Below are 14504 nucleotides of genomic sequence, written 5' to 3' on the forward strand. Positions count from 1 at the left end.
CCCGGGTGAAAGTAAAATACGACGTGGCTCCTGCGTCTTCTGCTCGGTCGCTCTGCTGTCATCCATGAAGATCACAACCATAATCTATCAGCCCTGCCCGACGAACGCCTAAAGTACGGTCACGCTACCATCACCGCAATAAGCTCTGATCGCTGATACTCCGGCTTGTCACTGCTTGTCCCGGAGTGACGTCCGGATGGGCAATTGGGGTCCCCTGGGCAACCTAGTCATATGCATAACGGTGTGCGCGCCACTAGATTCGCGAGCGGGTATCATCCCAGGTGGTGCAATCACCTTGGTGCTGTTAATGCCTCGCACCATGGCCTAGGCCAGAATGCGAAAAGTAACTTCTACCGCTGAGGCTACAGTAACCGCTGAGAGCGCCGAACAACAGTCGCGACAAGGTCTAGAAGGCACGTTGACGTTGATTACTTCTTTCACGAGCTGACCTGGACTGAGCGCGCTCAAACCTTGGAATGCTCGAGACGTTCCAAGGTTCATGGAAAAGGCAATATCAGTCATCTTAACATCATGCAAAAGCGTTCGATAAACTTAAAAGAGGTATATAGAAACTCGCTGACTACCGACTCATCCTTCACAACCCAATCAAATCGTACACATTGAAAGCCCATGCGCCAGAAAGCCATGATCCGTCCATTCAGTCCCCCTCATCCATGGATTCTCCAAAACCATTTGCACGTAGTAGAATCCGAAACATACAGTAATGAAGCTCCCCGTCTTGCACAGCCCCATCTCTTCCCACGCAAGTGCAAGTACAATCGGTCGCTTTTAATGATCAGGCAGAACGCAAGGAGAAGACTATGTCGAAGGTTGATGTAGATAGGTGCTACTCATGTACGTAGAACAGCCGGCCCGGACATGAAGACGAGTGTGAGTAGTATGCTCGCACCGTCGAGAAAGGAATAGAACAGTGGTATGAAAAGAAAAAGTAGTTTGAGCACAAAAAGATTCCGGGCGCCGGGACATCAGTTGGCACCGTAGCCACATCGACGATTCCAACAGGTGCGAGTATTATATTCTTAGAGTATGGCAGCGCTCAGTCTCCTGGTTGATAAGATGCAGCAGGGGTATGGTATGCCAGGAGTTGCGGAGATCGCTGTCGTAGGTTGTAGTTTGCCAATATTACGGTAAGGCGCACACGTTCGGATTGGCGTCGTTACATGGCGTCGTGGAAGTTCGGGAGGCTGACGGCACTTATGCCCAAATGCGCAGCTATGCCAAGTCAGTTGTGTGATGCAGACGGGAGCACGAGAGAACCTACCATTGAGTCCCATGAACCAGTGCATAGACTGAGCGCGTCGTTGCTAACGCCGAGACAGCTGACGCGGTTGTCGTGTCCTTGCAATGTGCCTACGCGTTCGCCGCGGAGTACGTCCCAAACCTGGATATTATTAGACTGTGGAACCTGTGGGGGCTGCGCTGACTGCTTACCTTGCACTCGAAGTCGTCGTAACCAGCAAATAGCAGTCTACCGGAGACGGAGAAGGCTACGGATGTGATACCGCAGACGGGCTCAGGGATCTATGGCAGACATTAGTAATCCAAATGCCAAGAGTGCCAGATATGTCAGCGGGCATACCTGGTATGATGCGAGCTCGCGGTCGGCGCGGATGTCGAACAGACGGCAGGAGGCATCGTCGGAACCGGTACCGAAGGCATTTCCGTTGGGGAAGAATTGGATGGCGTTGATGTCAGAGTCGTGCGCGGCAAAGGTCTGCACGCACTTCTGCTGTCTGATGTCCCAGAGCTTCGCGAAGGCGTCGCAAGCACCGGAGACAAATTGGTTGTGGTCGAGCGGGTTGATGCTCAAGCTCATTACATCACCGAGATGGTCGGCAAATTCGTGCACCTTGGAGCCAGTCTCCAGATCCCACAACACACAGGTCATGTCACCGGATGATGTAAGGATGCGCTTATCACTGATGAATCTGCAGCAACTGAGGTAGCCCGAGTGGCCAGACAGCTCGCGTGCCACGCGTGTTGGGCCTTCCCGCGCCGACAGGTTGTAAATGGAGCAGATGTTATCGAGACCACCACAGGCGACGTAGTTGCCGGACGGGGAGTAGGCGCACGTCATGACCCAGGACGATCGCAGAGGAATGGCGTGGACCTTGTTGGTCGTGTAGGCGTCCCAGATGATGAGCTTTCCGTCCTGCGAGGCGGAGACGAGATGTCTGCGGTCGGTGGACCAGTGCATGGCGTAGATTTTAGCCAGATGGCCCTTGAGGGTGCGCTTCGTCTTCATGGTGAGGCGCGGCAGAGCCTCGACACGGTCTCTGGCGACATCGCGAACTGCGCTCTTGTGTTAGCCGTCTACGAGGTTCCGATGCGGTGAGCACGCCGGCTGGAAAAAGAACATACGGGTCGTGTCAGCGAGCTCATCCTTCTTGCGCTTTATCCTGTCCTTGAGCGCCTCAGCGTCGCGGCGGGCGAGCTGGATCTTCTGCTGAATCGTTTCTTGGTTCATATCGGCCATATATTAGTGGTGTGCTGGTGGTGAGGGTGTTGTCGCGAGCGGCGCGAAACGGCGAGGCAGGCGAATCCAGGGGCCTCCTAGGGAGCGCGGCAGCCGGAAGCGAGAGAGAGCGGCGGCAGGAGCGACGGACAGGCGGCAGCAATGGTTAGACGCGCGCAGAGCAGAATCAATTGCTTGCGCAGAGGGAGCGGCGGCTGGCAAACGGTCGTGGGGGCGTGAGGATGGAAGGGTGAGTGCTTGGAGATGAGTGAGGTACAGGAGCGGCCCGGGGTCAGCTTAGCTTGGCCTAGCCGAGCAACGAGCGCTGGAGATCAAAGGGCGGTGCTCCGCCAGTCTGTCGCGAAGATGCCCACTGCAAACACCTGCCGTGACACGTGAGCGATGTGAAGGGGCGGCAACGTGAGAGAGCCCTGCGTGTTGTCGGGTCGGGTGTTTGCACAGCTGGAGGCGCGAACGTGGTGTTGCTATGCTCTGCTCTTGTCCAGACCTTGACGAAGAAGGCGCGCGCTGCAATCTCCTGCAGCGCACCTCCTCCTTTAGGCGACGGACGAATGAGCAGCGAGCAGCCTCGGCTGGCACTATGACCCGCGTCCGCCGCTATACCCCCCAGGCCTCCTCCTGAAGTCTATTCACCTTTCCATTATCGCTTCGAGAACCATCCCCACGCCACCAATACCGCCGTGTTCCCCAGCATGGCTGCACTCCCCATCGCGACTGCACACGACCTGCCCGTCGACGCTGCCTTCACCAAGGGCCTGCCCAAGATTGAGGTACTGCTCCAGCCTCCTCGGTCCCTAGTCATCGCGCCAAGGACGCTCAGACTTCCGTTCGCTGCTGCTAATGACGCGACTCAGCTTCATGCCCACTTAACCGGCAGCATCAGTCGCGACTGCCTGCACGCCATATGGGAGACAAAGAAAGCACGGCAGCCTGACTTCGACCTCGAGGATCCCTGGGTCGCTATACCCGCGGGCAAGGTCGACTACGATATCAAAACGTAGGCCTAGCTCGATTTGCTCGTCGTTCGGAATTCTCGCTGTAACACCGGCGTGCCGTTGGGAATACATGGGCCAAGACGATCGCGCAAGCGATTTCGCGGCCAATATTCCCCTGACAAATGATCGCTACCCGCTCGGTCGTCCCAAACAACTGGCTCACCACGCGAAATACTAGCAGACGTCTGACAGCTAGATTAGGTTCTTCCCGCTGTTTTCGTCATGCATCTATCGCCTTTGCAGTGATTTGCCGAGCATCCAGTATGTCTGTCGACACGCACGTGTATGGTGAGCTGCGGTTGATCAATCTAGGTACTCCACCAGGGCTGTGTTGCAAGACTTCCAGGATGATGGGGTAGTATACGTTGAGCTTCGAACGACCCCAAGAGCGATCCTTGGAGAAGGCGTAACCAAGGATGATTACGTGAAGACCGTTTTGGACATCCTCAATACCCATAACGACGATGCTAACAACACCATGCGAGCTTTCCTCATACTATCAATCGACCGTCGCAACAACGTCGCAGACGCGGAAGAAGTCGTCGATCTCGCCATCAAGTATCAGTCCGCCGGCGTTGTTGGTATTGACCTATGCGGCGACCCAGCGAAAGGTGACATTCGCATATTCGGCGACAGCTTCGCTCGGGCAAAGGCTGCCGGACTGAAGATCACGCTGCACTTTGCCGAGAGCGAAAATTCTTCCTCGGATTTGGAGTTGCAAACACTCTTGTCATGGCAACCTGACAGACTGGGTCACGTCATACATGTCAAAGATGAGTTTAAGAAGACCATCGAGCAGCACGGAATCGGCGTTGAGCTGTGCCTCAGCTGTAACGTCCATGCCAAGATGATCACGGGCACTTACTCGGACCACCACTTTGGAGTGTGGCGACACAGCAGTGTTCCCGTCGCTCTGAGCGTACGTTCAGCTCTGGAAACTGTGTGTTCCGCGTGATGACTAATACCCGGCAGACGGATGATGTAGGTGTCTTTTGCAGCCCTCTCTCGCAAGAGTACTACCTCGCAGCGCAGCATTTCCACTTGGACCGAAAAGATATCAGAGCGCTTTGCGAGCGAGCCATCGAGTCGATCTTCACGGGTCCAGAGGAGCAGGCACACCTCAAGCGAATCCTCTCGATTTGGGACGGGTGGGAGATGTGAATTACGGCCGAAGCAACAGTCATTCGGCTTATGAGCTCTAGTCATAATGACTCCGATATATGAGCAAAACTGTTCTGCCACGTCTTTCGCAATAGTCATCGCTGAGTACAAGATCTCGCATCGCAGGTTTCTTCCTTCTTTTTACAATCTCTTTTCGATAGACACTATCACGCGAATACCAAAGAACCAACATCACCTCACATCTTGTTTGTATCAACATACCATATCTTGCGCCCTGCCAGCATACGGCTATTCCTCTCCCATCCCTCACCCTCCAACATGTTCAACGCCGTCAAGAAAGTCCGCTCGTTCGCCACGTCAGTGGTTCGACCGAACGGCCTAATCCTGACGATCTTCTTGATACTTTCTTTGATCGCGGATGGCGCCGCACAAAGTTCTTCGCAAACGGCCTCAGCGGTTTCCCAGGCGGCCTCTGCGGCTTCTCAGGTGGCCTCCGCAGCTACTCAGGCCAGCTTACAAGCTTCCTCGCAAGCAAATCCTCAATCACCTTCCCAGACTCTCGCACAAACAGGTTCTCAGGCTTCAGAGACCCTCATTCCTTCGTCCACCGATTTAACAGCCTCCATCGACGACTCATGTACTCCAGATCTTCAAGATACGATAAACCAGGCACTGCGAGATCTATCGCAGATGGTGTTGGATACTGTCAAGGACAAGACGGATCATAAAGATGATTCTTCTTCTCCGGACATATGGGGTCCTGGGTCCGAGGGAAATGTGACTTTCGTCCACAACAGGTTTAAGCAATTTGCGCAGAACCCTCCCGAATTTCAAGGCCGCTGCAGTTTGGATAACACAGATCCAGCATGCAGCAGTCCACTCACGATAGGAGGCATTGGAGAATCAGGACCGGATGAGAGGCGAGACTCTGGAGCCAAACTTGTGTTCTGTGGCGATTTCTTCACACTTGCCCCACTAGATCATCAAATTCAGAGGATGATCAATCATCCCACAGATCTCCGGCCTCGATACAATTTGGGTATCCATCATGAGAATCAGGGTGAGCCTCTCGTTGAAGACTGCAGCCCCATAGTACATACGCTGATAACGCTTAGCAACTACACTGCTTCGCACATTGTTACACTATCTCCCACAATCTGACGACCTCAACTGGCCACTCTTGGATCTCTGGGTATACGCCTCGCAGAAAAGCGGTGTTGGGATTGTAGACAGGTGGTCCGCGTGCTACGGGATATTCTGCGCGAAGGTCCTGGCTCGAGTAAACGATGGTGTCCATGACTGGGCGTCAGTCAACGGTATGTTATACTATACATCCAGAAGCGTTTCATGAACTAATGGATCTAGCGGACAACTATGCTCTATTCGCGCTATCTAAGTACCTAGCACCTAGGATCGCTGGAAAGTTCGCTTTCCTTCCGGATGTGGCGGGGAAAGCATTCGGATATAACGAACTTGCAGTTCCCTTCAGCGGCGACGATGGCGCCTCAATCCTTCTGAATGAGTTCTTTAGTCAACGTACGCAGTCTCAGCCAAACTACAACGTGTCTCGACTGCAGCCTGATAAAAGTATTCATGTTGAGAATCTACTCCGTCCGGATCAAAAGGCCGACATCACAAGGATGCCTTACGTTAAGAACATGCCAGACAGCCCTGGAACGCAAAAGAATCTTCAGTCTATCAAGGCTTTTGGTGAAGCCTATAAGGATCAGTTGGTCAATATGGACTCGAACCGCGATCTCACCTGCTTCGGCAAAGATTCGGATAAGCATCCCTACGCGAAAGACTTTGATGGAAACAAGGCGGTCGAATTCGCCGGACAGTTCTGTGAAGATATAATCAAAACATGGGACGTAGCAACCCCAGTTCCACCAACCGTGCGGGACACTTCGGACTTTCGTAACGCTAGTAGAGTGTACTCACTCGAGGGAACAAATACTGAATCACATCTCGGATTCTTTGCGGTCGCTGATCCCGCGTTGTACATCCAACCTCGAAACATTAGACAGTTCTTTGAAGGAGCTACGGATGAGGCCAAAATCGATCACTGTCGCTTGACGTACAAAGACATCATACGTAACGTAAGATACCAGTCTCATTTCGAGTGCATTGTGGTCCAGCTACTAACTACCCCAGTGCGACACGGATGCCACCAAAAGACGTGGTGGTGTACTAAAACTGAACGACCGCCTCTACGGTGTCTATACCACTCCGGATGACCGAGAGGGCAATCTACCGTGGCTGACTGACTACGTTCCTCTCGGAGACCTCAAGTGTTCGGATTACAACCACACGAGCTACTGGCGTATAGCAACATCCATCGAAGGTACATCGGATACAAAGGCACCCGTCGATATTACCGAGACGGAAAGACTGCGCAAGATCTGCTCATGCTGGTACTCTGCTTTTCCCTTCACCTCGGATCTGTTCTGCAAACGCTCTGCGCCACAGTGTGGGGATCTGGAGACCGACGACAAAAGGAAAGCGGCGGTTTGGGACAAGTTTGCCTGCAAATTGTAGGCGTATTGCGATGTCTTTAGGGTGGCGTTGCGAGCCTGAGTTGTATCTTATAGAATGGCCGGGTGCAATGTAGCTAGGAAAACTGAACACCCTGAAGCCTACGACGTCAGCTTACCTCATTTGCATGCTTTCATCGTGATGTAGTCTACACTCCTGGTATATGCTTTTTCTTGAATGAAGTGCGTCTGTCTCATGTCCGCATGACATCAACGTATAGCTCCTTCCTGTCTGGAACGTCGTGCGTTTTAGCGTTGCGCTAGTGGAAATGATGTTCGCCGGCGTCGGCCACGTCTGCCCCTCCGTCCATCACCTCTGCACCCGCAGGTACTCACACATCACGTCTCATCAGCCTCTTCACAAATGCGGATATAGCAGCATAACATCTTGCCACTCGACTCAACTTCGAACACGGTGCAGGCGCCGTTGACTTCATCATACTCGCGTGCGCAGCGAATTCACCTCGGCTTGTAGAACGATGGCGCAATACGGGGTCACGCTTCCAGCCACCACGCTTGCAGCCAGGTACCAGCCGTCCTTGGTTCAGGCACGGCAAACGGCTGGGCATGAGGACGCTACGAGCGGTTGTGGCAATGTGTATGCTATCCCTCATGCATCTAGTCTTCCGAGGTAGCATTGACGGATACTTGCCAACGCCTCGCGCTGATTGGAAGCTTGCATTCTAATACGAGTACCGGCAGGATGAGGGTGTAGGACCCGCTCGGAGCGACCCTTCCTTCTGATCCTTCACTACTGCTGCGGATACTAGTAACACGGAAAAACAACGTCCATACAGCATGACCGAACAGCGCCAGCGCATGTGTGCAGGAAGTTGTGGTTCTCCTGCAGCAGGATTCTAGGTTGATTAGTATTCGAAGAGCGACGCTGGAGCTAACTGAACTTCTACCACCGCGTATTTACCAATGGTAAAGACGACGAGGATTGATCGCTTAGAAGCAGCTGGACCCTTCTTGATCAGCGACGAACCGGCAAAGTTCCCTGACTCATAGGGATTTTCTACGAGTCTAGACACTGTCGCTACGCTCACAAGTTCAACCCTGGAGAGCTGCCAGTGACGATCGCCACGATTAGCACGCATATCTACTGGCCATTTACCTGGACTACGAACAAACACCAGAATAGGTGGACTATGCCCTTGCAATTCCCGAGCTCGCCAAGAGGGTAGAACGCCAAACTACCGGCACTACAAGAAAGTCGGCGAATAAAGAGAGCCATCGCAAAAGCTCCTATCTGCTAAGCGCCCCTCGATATTAGAAGATAAAGGTCTTGGCTCTTGGCAGCGGGACACATGATGAATCAGGAAGGTATGGTAAAGAGGTGTGTATGGCTTCTGCATGAACGGATATGCCCGTGCGGGGTTATTCCCTAAGGCTGGCACATTATCCGACCAACTCGCTTATCTACCCCTACCGGATCTCTGTCGTATCTCAACCTCCTTCCTGAACGGATTCGCGTACCTGGATAGCGTAGGGGTGCTTGCAGACCGTTAACTTTGGTGTTAAGAGTCGCTACATCGATAGCTCGATGGCCTCCAGGGGCGAATCTCTTGTCAGGTGCCTGTTTGGGTGTAACACCGTGGGGGCAATGTCTTGTGAGGTGCCCTATGGGGTTTACCTTTCCGATACTCTTGAAACGTAGCACCCCGGGGTAAACATGCCTTGCAGCGGAAGAGGAAGGAGATATTCTGGTTAGCGGTCGATCCAATTTACAGCTCTTGTGAGGTGCCTTTTGGAGACTACCTTTCTGATACTGCAAGCACGTGGGACCACACCACGTAGCGGATGAGGAAGGAGGCAGTTCGTAGCCGTGTATGCGAGCTAGGGCTCTATCTTGCACAGCAACGGACAAAGACATGATGCAAGTCACGACGCCAGAGGTGGACGAAGAAGTATAAGTATAGGAGGGTATTCCCGTCGTTTTCAAATCATCACTCTCATCAGTGTCACTCACTCTACTACCTTCGCTCTCGCCTCTACAACATCAAACGTTCGGTATCTTCACCATGGTTCTCACCAACTTCCTCGCTGCCGTGGCAGTCTTCCTGCCCATCGTCTACGGTGCCCCTACCACTGCTGCCAACAGCCTGCACCCCGACATCCTCGCTGCCATGAAGCGCGACCTTGGACTTGATGCCGAGCAGGCCCACGCCCGTGTTGCCCGCGAGCTCAAGGCCACCGATGTCATCGAGCAGCTCCGTACCTCCACCGGTGCCTCCTTCGGTGGTGCCTACCTCGTCGACGGTGACCTCACCGTTGCCGTCACCGACGAGGCCTCCGCCTCTGAGGTTGAGGCCGCCGGTGCTAAGCCCCTCCTCGTCTCCGTCCCTCTCTCCAAGCTTGAGGCGGCCAAGGCTGCTCTTGACAACATGGACATCGAGTCCGCCAAGCGCTCCGAGTCTGGCATCGCCGCCTACTACGTCGACGTTGCCTCCAACAAGCTCGTCTTCGAGGCCCTCGCCGACAGCACCGACTCTGCTGCCGACCTCGCTAAGAAGGTTGGTCTCGCCGACTCCGAGTACGAGGTCAAGACCGTTGCCGCCATGCCCACCACCTTCGCTACCATCCGCGGTGGTGACGCCTACTACATCAACCGTGCCGGCCGCTGCTCCGTCGGTTTCTCCGTCACCGGTGGATTCGTCTCCGCCGGCCACTGCGGTACCACTGGCAACACTGCCTCCACCAGCGCCGGTGCCACCATCGGTACTTTCGCTGGCTCCAGCTTCCCCGGCAACGACTACTCGTACATCCGCGGCACCTCTGGCAACACGTACCAGGGCCGCATCAACAACTACGCCGGCAGCACCCTCCCCGTCTCCGGCAGCACCGCCACCGCCACCGGCGGCAGCGTCTGCCGCTCCGGTTCCACCACCGGTGTCTTCTGCGGTACCATCCGCGCTCTCGGCGCCACCGTCTCCTACGCTGAGGGCCGTGTCACTGGCCTCACTCAGACTAACGTCTGCGCTGAGCCCGGTGACTCTGGCGGTTCCTGGTACAGCGGTGCTCAGGCCCAGGGTGTCACCTCTGGTGGCTCTGGTGACTGCTCCAGCGGAGGTGTCACTTACTTCCAGCCTGTCAACGAGATTCTGTCTGCTTACGGTCTTACTCTTACCCGCGGTTAAACGCTTGGATGTGAGTTTGCTTTTTGCCTAGCGATGGATGATGGATTGGATGATGTGGTATGAAATGTTTATGAGAACGGCTTCGAGTTGTATATAGTTTGATTGTTGAATCGCAGTTATGATACCTGGAAACCTGTTTGACAATTTGGTGATGCCGTGATCTTTGGGCGTGACTTTACTTTACTTTACAGAGTAGGATCGGTCTTGCAAAAATCTTCTTGCTGACTTAGACATCTCTTTTCGCCTCCTTTATATGCATGCTACTATATTACCGACTTGATCTCCTATTTTGCTACCAACTGCAAGATCAAGTTGTCCTCACATACCCTATAGCTAACTTCACCACACTTAACTAAGATCCTCTTCCGTCCGTCAAAGAGCCTCATCATATATTTCCTCCGGCTTTGCAGCCAACCACCTCCCTACCCATCACGAACAGCTGTTCTATGCTTTTCACCTCATATACGTCGTCTCACATCCAACATCCAACCAGACAAATGCAGAAAACTAACAAACCAGGCAAAGTAGACACATCAGTATATCAAACGTGTCCTATCTCAAAGAAGAACAAAAGGCATAGTCGCATGCAGCAGCTACGTATGAAACGTTCAAACCAAAGAAAGAGGTTGGGCTCATCATGACATTTATTTCCTTTCACTATCCCCGCGCCGCTATCTTCATATCGCCCTCCAGTATCCAGATTAGATGGTCTATAGACATATGGTGGATACTGGAGGGCGATGATTGTAGTCTAGTGTTGTCACTACATTCATCGCCCTACAGTATCCACCGTATGTCTATAGACCATCTAATCCATGTACATATTTATCATCTACCTTCTATCCTCTACCTTCTTAACCACTTATCCATCACATTACGATTACCGCCTACCACCCACTTCAACAACCTACTCACTCACCACGACTTCAGAATGCATATTCATAATCACAAACGCAAACAAGAACAACCACGAACAATCATATCCATCAAAATGCAAAACATCATCAAAACTTCAAAGTAAGAGTGCCATACAGACATAAAAAAAAGTTTAATAGTGTAAAAAAGCCAACAGCGAGGGTATTGAATCGAGAAAGAGTTATGATACATGCAAGCAAACACGCGCCAGAACAAGGCCAACGCGCACGACAACGGGGGACGCCAAAATGCTCCAAAAGTGTTCGCCTGAATAACGTCGTGAAACCAATAAGTGTGGTCGGGATGACAAGAGCGTTGATGAGAAGAAGAAGATGCTGCGTAGGACATATGTAAGATACGTATAAGACTTTCTCATCTTTTACCGCAGCGTCCCTTGAACATCATCAACAGTCCTCTTGAGTACATCCTCGATCCTCCACCTGGGGGGCTTGGGCATCGTCTCCTTGTTATCATCTGCGGCCTTGCTCATCTCGAGCAGATCCTCAGGTTCCGCGCCGCCAGCAACACCGCTGCTGAACTTGAGTTGGAGGAGCTCGCCAACCTGGTCGCAAGCCGTGAGCATACGGTCAAGATCGTCCTTGGTGTGCGCGGCGCTGACGCAGAAGCGGGCGCGTGATGAGACGAGAGGCGTGGCTGGGTAACCGACGACGACGACGGAGATCTTGCGCTTGAGCATCTCGTGGGAGAAGGCGGGCATCTTGGCGGGGTTGTACAGCATGACGGGGATGATGGGGGAGTCGTCGTGGCCGTAGACGATGAAGCCGAGGCGCTTCAAACCAAGACGGAGGTAGCGTGAGTTGAAGCAGAGACGCTGGAGACGCTCTTCACCTTGGCCTGGGACGATGGAACCGTCGATGATGCGGAGGGCAGACGAGATTTGCATGAGGACGGGCGGTGCGGGTGACTCGGCGAAGAGCATGGCGGCGTTGGAGGTGCGGAGCTTGTCGATGATGGGCTTCTCAGCGGCGATGTAACCACCGTTTGCGCCAAAGGACTTTGTCAATGTACCCATGAGGATGTCAACTTCCGAGGGGTCGATGCCAAAGTAGTCGCATACACCACGTCCGCGAGGGCCGACACCACCGACAGAGTGGGCTTCGTCGACGAAGAGGTTGAACTTGTACTTGTGCTTCAGGCTGATGATACCGGGGAGGTTGCACATGGTGCCCTCCATGGAGTAGAGACCCTCGACGGCGACCAAGATCTTCTTCCAGGGGCGGTGCGTGCGGGGCTGACCTTGCGAGATGGCTTCACGGAGCTTGCGCTCGAGGTCGCGCATGTCGTTGTGCTTGAACATTGTAACCATGGCACCGGAGAGACGAGCGCCGAATCGGATGGAAGAGTGGTTGAGTTCGTCGGAGATCATGAGGCAGCCCTTGCCAACAATGGTAGGGAATGTGGTAGCGTTCGTAACGAAACCCATAGAGAAGACCATTGAAGCTGGCTTGCCGACGAACTTGGCGATGAGGTCCTCAACCTCGACAGTGAGGTCTGAAGTACCGCTGTCTGATCGGGGACTGGCCATTGAGATTCCGTATTTCCTGATGGTAGCTTCGGCGGCGTCTGCGCAGGGACCTTCTGATTGAGCAAATCCGAGGTAGTTGTAGGAGCTCATGTTGAGGGTTTCCGTGGTGGTACCGAGCATCTTGAAGGTGTTGTTGCCGTCGTCTGACTTGCGGTCAAGCACGGTGATGAAGCGTCCAGGGACACCGGTCGTCGGTCGCGAGAAGCAGTCGTTGATGCGCATCTTCAGCCGCCTCGTGTAGAAGTTGTCGAAGTCGCTGTTGAGGGGTGCATATCCGTCCTTCTCCTGCAGATGGCTGTAGTGTTGCTTCCTGAAGCGCTTGCCGAAGAAGTCGCGAACATGTCCGAATACTATTAGGATTAAGTAGCTGATGTATGTGGTGAAAAGGAAATAATATGGCGGCTCGTCCTCTATGGGGTCGCCGAACTCGCCCTCGAACTTGCTGAGGTAGCGGTGCTTCTGGGAGCCAAGGGGACCGAATTGGGCGTGTGCTCGTGCGAGGCGGCGCTGCTCCTCTGGCGAAGGCGGCTGGAAGAGGGTCTTGGGCTCCGTAGGCATCTTCTCGCCGGTCGCGGTGGTCAGGTTGATGGTCGGGAGGGAAATTTGCGAGGGCGAGGGGTTATTGAGCAGGGCCTGTTGCTGGGCAACGAATGCCTCGCGCAGGAGAGCAGCGTCGGTCCGGGACTTGGGGGAGCCACCGAAGAGGGATGTGAACTTGTTGCCCTTTGCGAAGGATTGTCGACGCGCTGGCTCGCGCTTCTCGGCGGAGGGATCGAGGGGGGGAGCAGGGGCGGTGGATGCGAACGGGTTGATGCTTCGGACAGGCATTGCAGCAATTGCTCTCGGACGGCGGTATTAGAGTAGGCAGGGCAGACGCAGGGAGGTGTAGGCTCGAGTATCGTCCCACGGCGGAGCTGGCGGTGAAGAATGCAGGAGGTCGCGGGAGGAGCTAGACGGGAAAGGGATCAGCAGGCGACTCGAAGAAGAATTGGCGGCGCTGCGTGAGGATGTCGGCGAGCAGCGGCTGGGACAGTGGTGGGTGAAGGGCAGTCTTAGTAGGACTGACGCGCTCATGCACCCGGAGCGTGGACAAAGCCGGGGAGCGGCAGTGCCGGATAGCGTGCAGGAGATTGACGAAAGCTGGGAAAGAGATTGAGGGCTGGGATTGGGCAGGTGCAGCGGGAGGCCGCGGACGCTTGGAGGAAATGGACCTACGTGCTGCGAGCGGTGCAATAAACAGAGGCTTGACTGGTACTGCGGAGTACGTGAAGGGCTGTCGCAACGCTTTTCGTGTTCCTGAGTGGCGCGGCCGTTTGCTGCGAACCACCAAGCTTCTGCGCCGCCGGGTCGTGACGTAGAGATGGCGTGAAAGTCCTGGCACGATCAACACCAACGGGCAAGTAATGAGCGACAAGATGTGGGTGTGGAGCGAGAGAAGAAAGCTGGCACTTCACTTATCAGCGTCGAGGCAAGGGGTGGTGCAGTCGAAAAGCAGCGGCGAGCTGGTTGGCCCGACGAAACGTGAAATGAGCAGCCCCATTGTCCCGTTCGGCACCACGCCGCTTGGGGCACAACGTCAGGGGAACTCGATGCCGATCGCTGCCACTTCGCCCTCAAATCGCCCTCCTCGCCTGCCGAGCATCGCAAGCCTTGCCAGACTAGACCCGTACCTCGTCCGAGCCTGAAAAGCCTTGCGACTCGGGCCATAATCGCGCGGGCCCAGAGCTTGTCTGCGATGTGTCTGCGCGCCTGCGA

General features: G+C 54.4%; 5 protein-coding genes across 5 annotated transcripts; 3 read left to right on the forward strand and 2 right to left on the reverse strand.

Annotated features, from left to right (window-relative positions):
• Positions 1 to 1215: 1215 nt before the first annotated feature.
• Positions 1216 to 2497, reverse strand: GB1 (Guanine nucleotide-binding protein subunit beta; the record flags this gene model as incomplete). The annotated part of the gene is made up of 5 exons (XM_049393714.1): positions 1216 to 1233; positions 1283 to 1402; positions 1453 to 1542; positions 1601 to 2313; positions 2383 to 2497. The coding sequence occupies 5 exons, from the start codon at positions 2495 to 2497 to the stop codon at positions 1216 to 1218; spliced, it is 1056 nt and encodes a 351-aa protein (XP_049259543.1).
• Positions 2498 to 3189: 692 nt separating this feature from the next.
• Positions 3190 to 4653, forward strand: J4E88_000034 (uncharacterized protein; the record flags this gene model as incomplete). The annotated part of the gene is made up of 3 exons (XM_049393715.1): positions 3190 to 3494; positions 3805 to 4411; positions 4465 to 4653. The coding sequence occupies 3 exons, from the start codon at positions 3190 to 3192 to the stop codon at positions 4651 to 4653; spliced, it is 1101 nt and encodes a 366-aa protein (XP_049259544.1).
• Positions 4654 to 5969: 1316 nt separating this feature from the next.
• J4E88_000035 (uncharacterized protein) lies at positions 5970 to 7152 on the forward strand (the record flags this gene model as incomplete). Its single annotated transcript, XM_049393716.1, has 2 exons — positions 5970 to 6713; positions 6769 to 7152. The coding sequence occupies 2 exons, from the start codon at positions 5970 to 5972 to the stop codon at positions 7150 to 7152; spliced, it is 1128 nt and encodes a 375-aa protein (XP_049259545.1).
• A 2020-nt stretch (positions 7153 to 9172) lies between these two features.
• J4E88_000036 (uncharacterized protein) lies at positions 9173 to 10288 on the forward strand (the record flags this gene model as incomplete). The annotated part of the gene is made up of 1 exon (XM_049393717.1): positions 9173 to 10288. One exon carries the CDS (start codon positions 9173 to 9175, stop codon positions 10286 to 10288), a length of 1116 nt encoding a protein of 371 aa, XP_049259546.1.
• Positions 10289 to 11582: 1294 nt separating this feature from the next.
• LCB2 (serine palmitoyltransferase component) lies at positions 11583 to 13577 on the reverse strand (the record flags this gene model as incomplete). Its single annotated transcript, XM_049393718.1, has 1 exon — positions 11583 to 13577. The coding sequence occupies one exon, from the start codon at positions 13575 to 13577 to the stop codon at positions 11583 to 11585; it is 1995 nt and encodes a 664-aa protein (XP_049259547.1).
• Between the last annotated feature and the right edge of the window lie 927 nt (positions 13578 to 14504).

The sequence above is a fragment of the Alternaria novae-zelandiae genome (assembly GCF_023758075.1).
Source record: "Alternaria novae-zelandiae strain BMP 2774 chromosome Unknown scaffold_1, whole genome shotgun sequence".
NCBI lineage: Eukaryota > Fungi > Ascomycota > Dothideomycetes > Pleosporales > Pleosporaceae > Alternaria > Alternaria novae-zelandiae.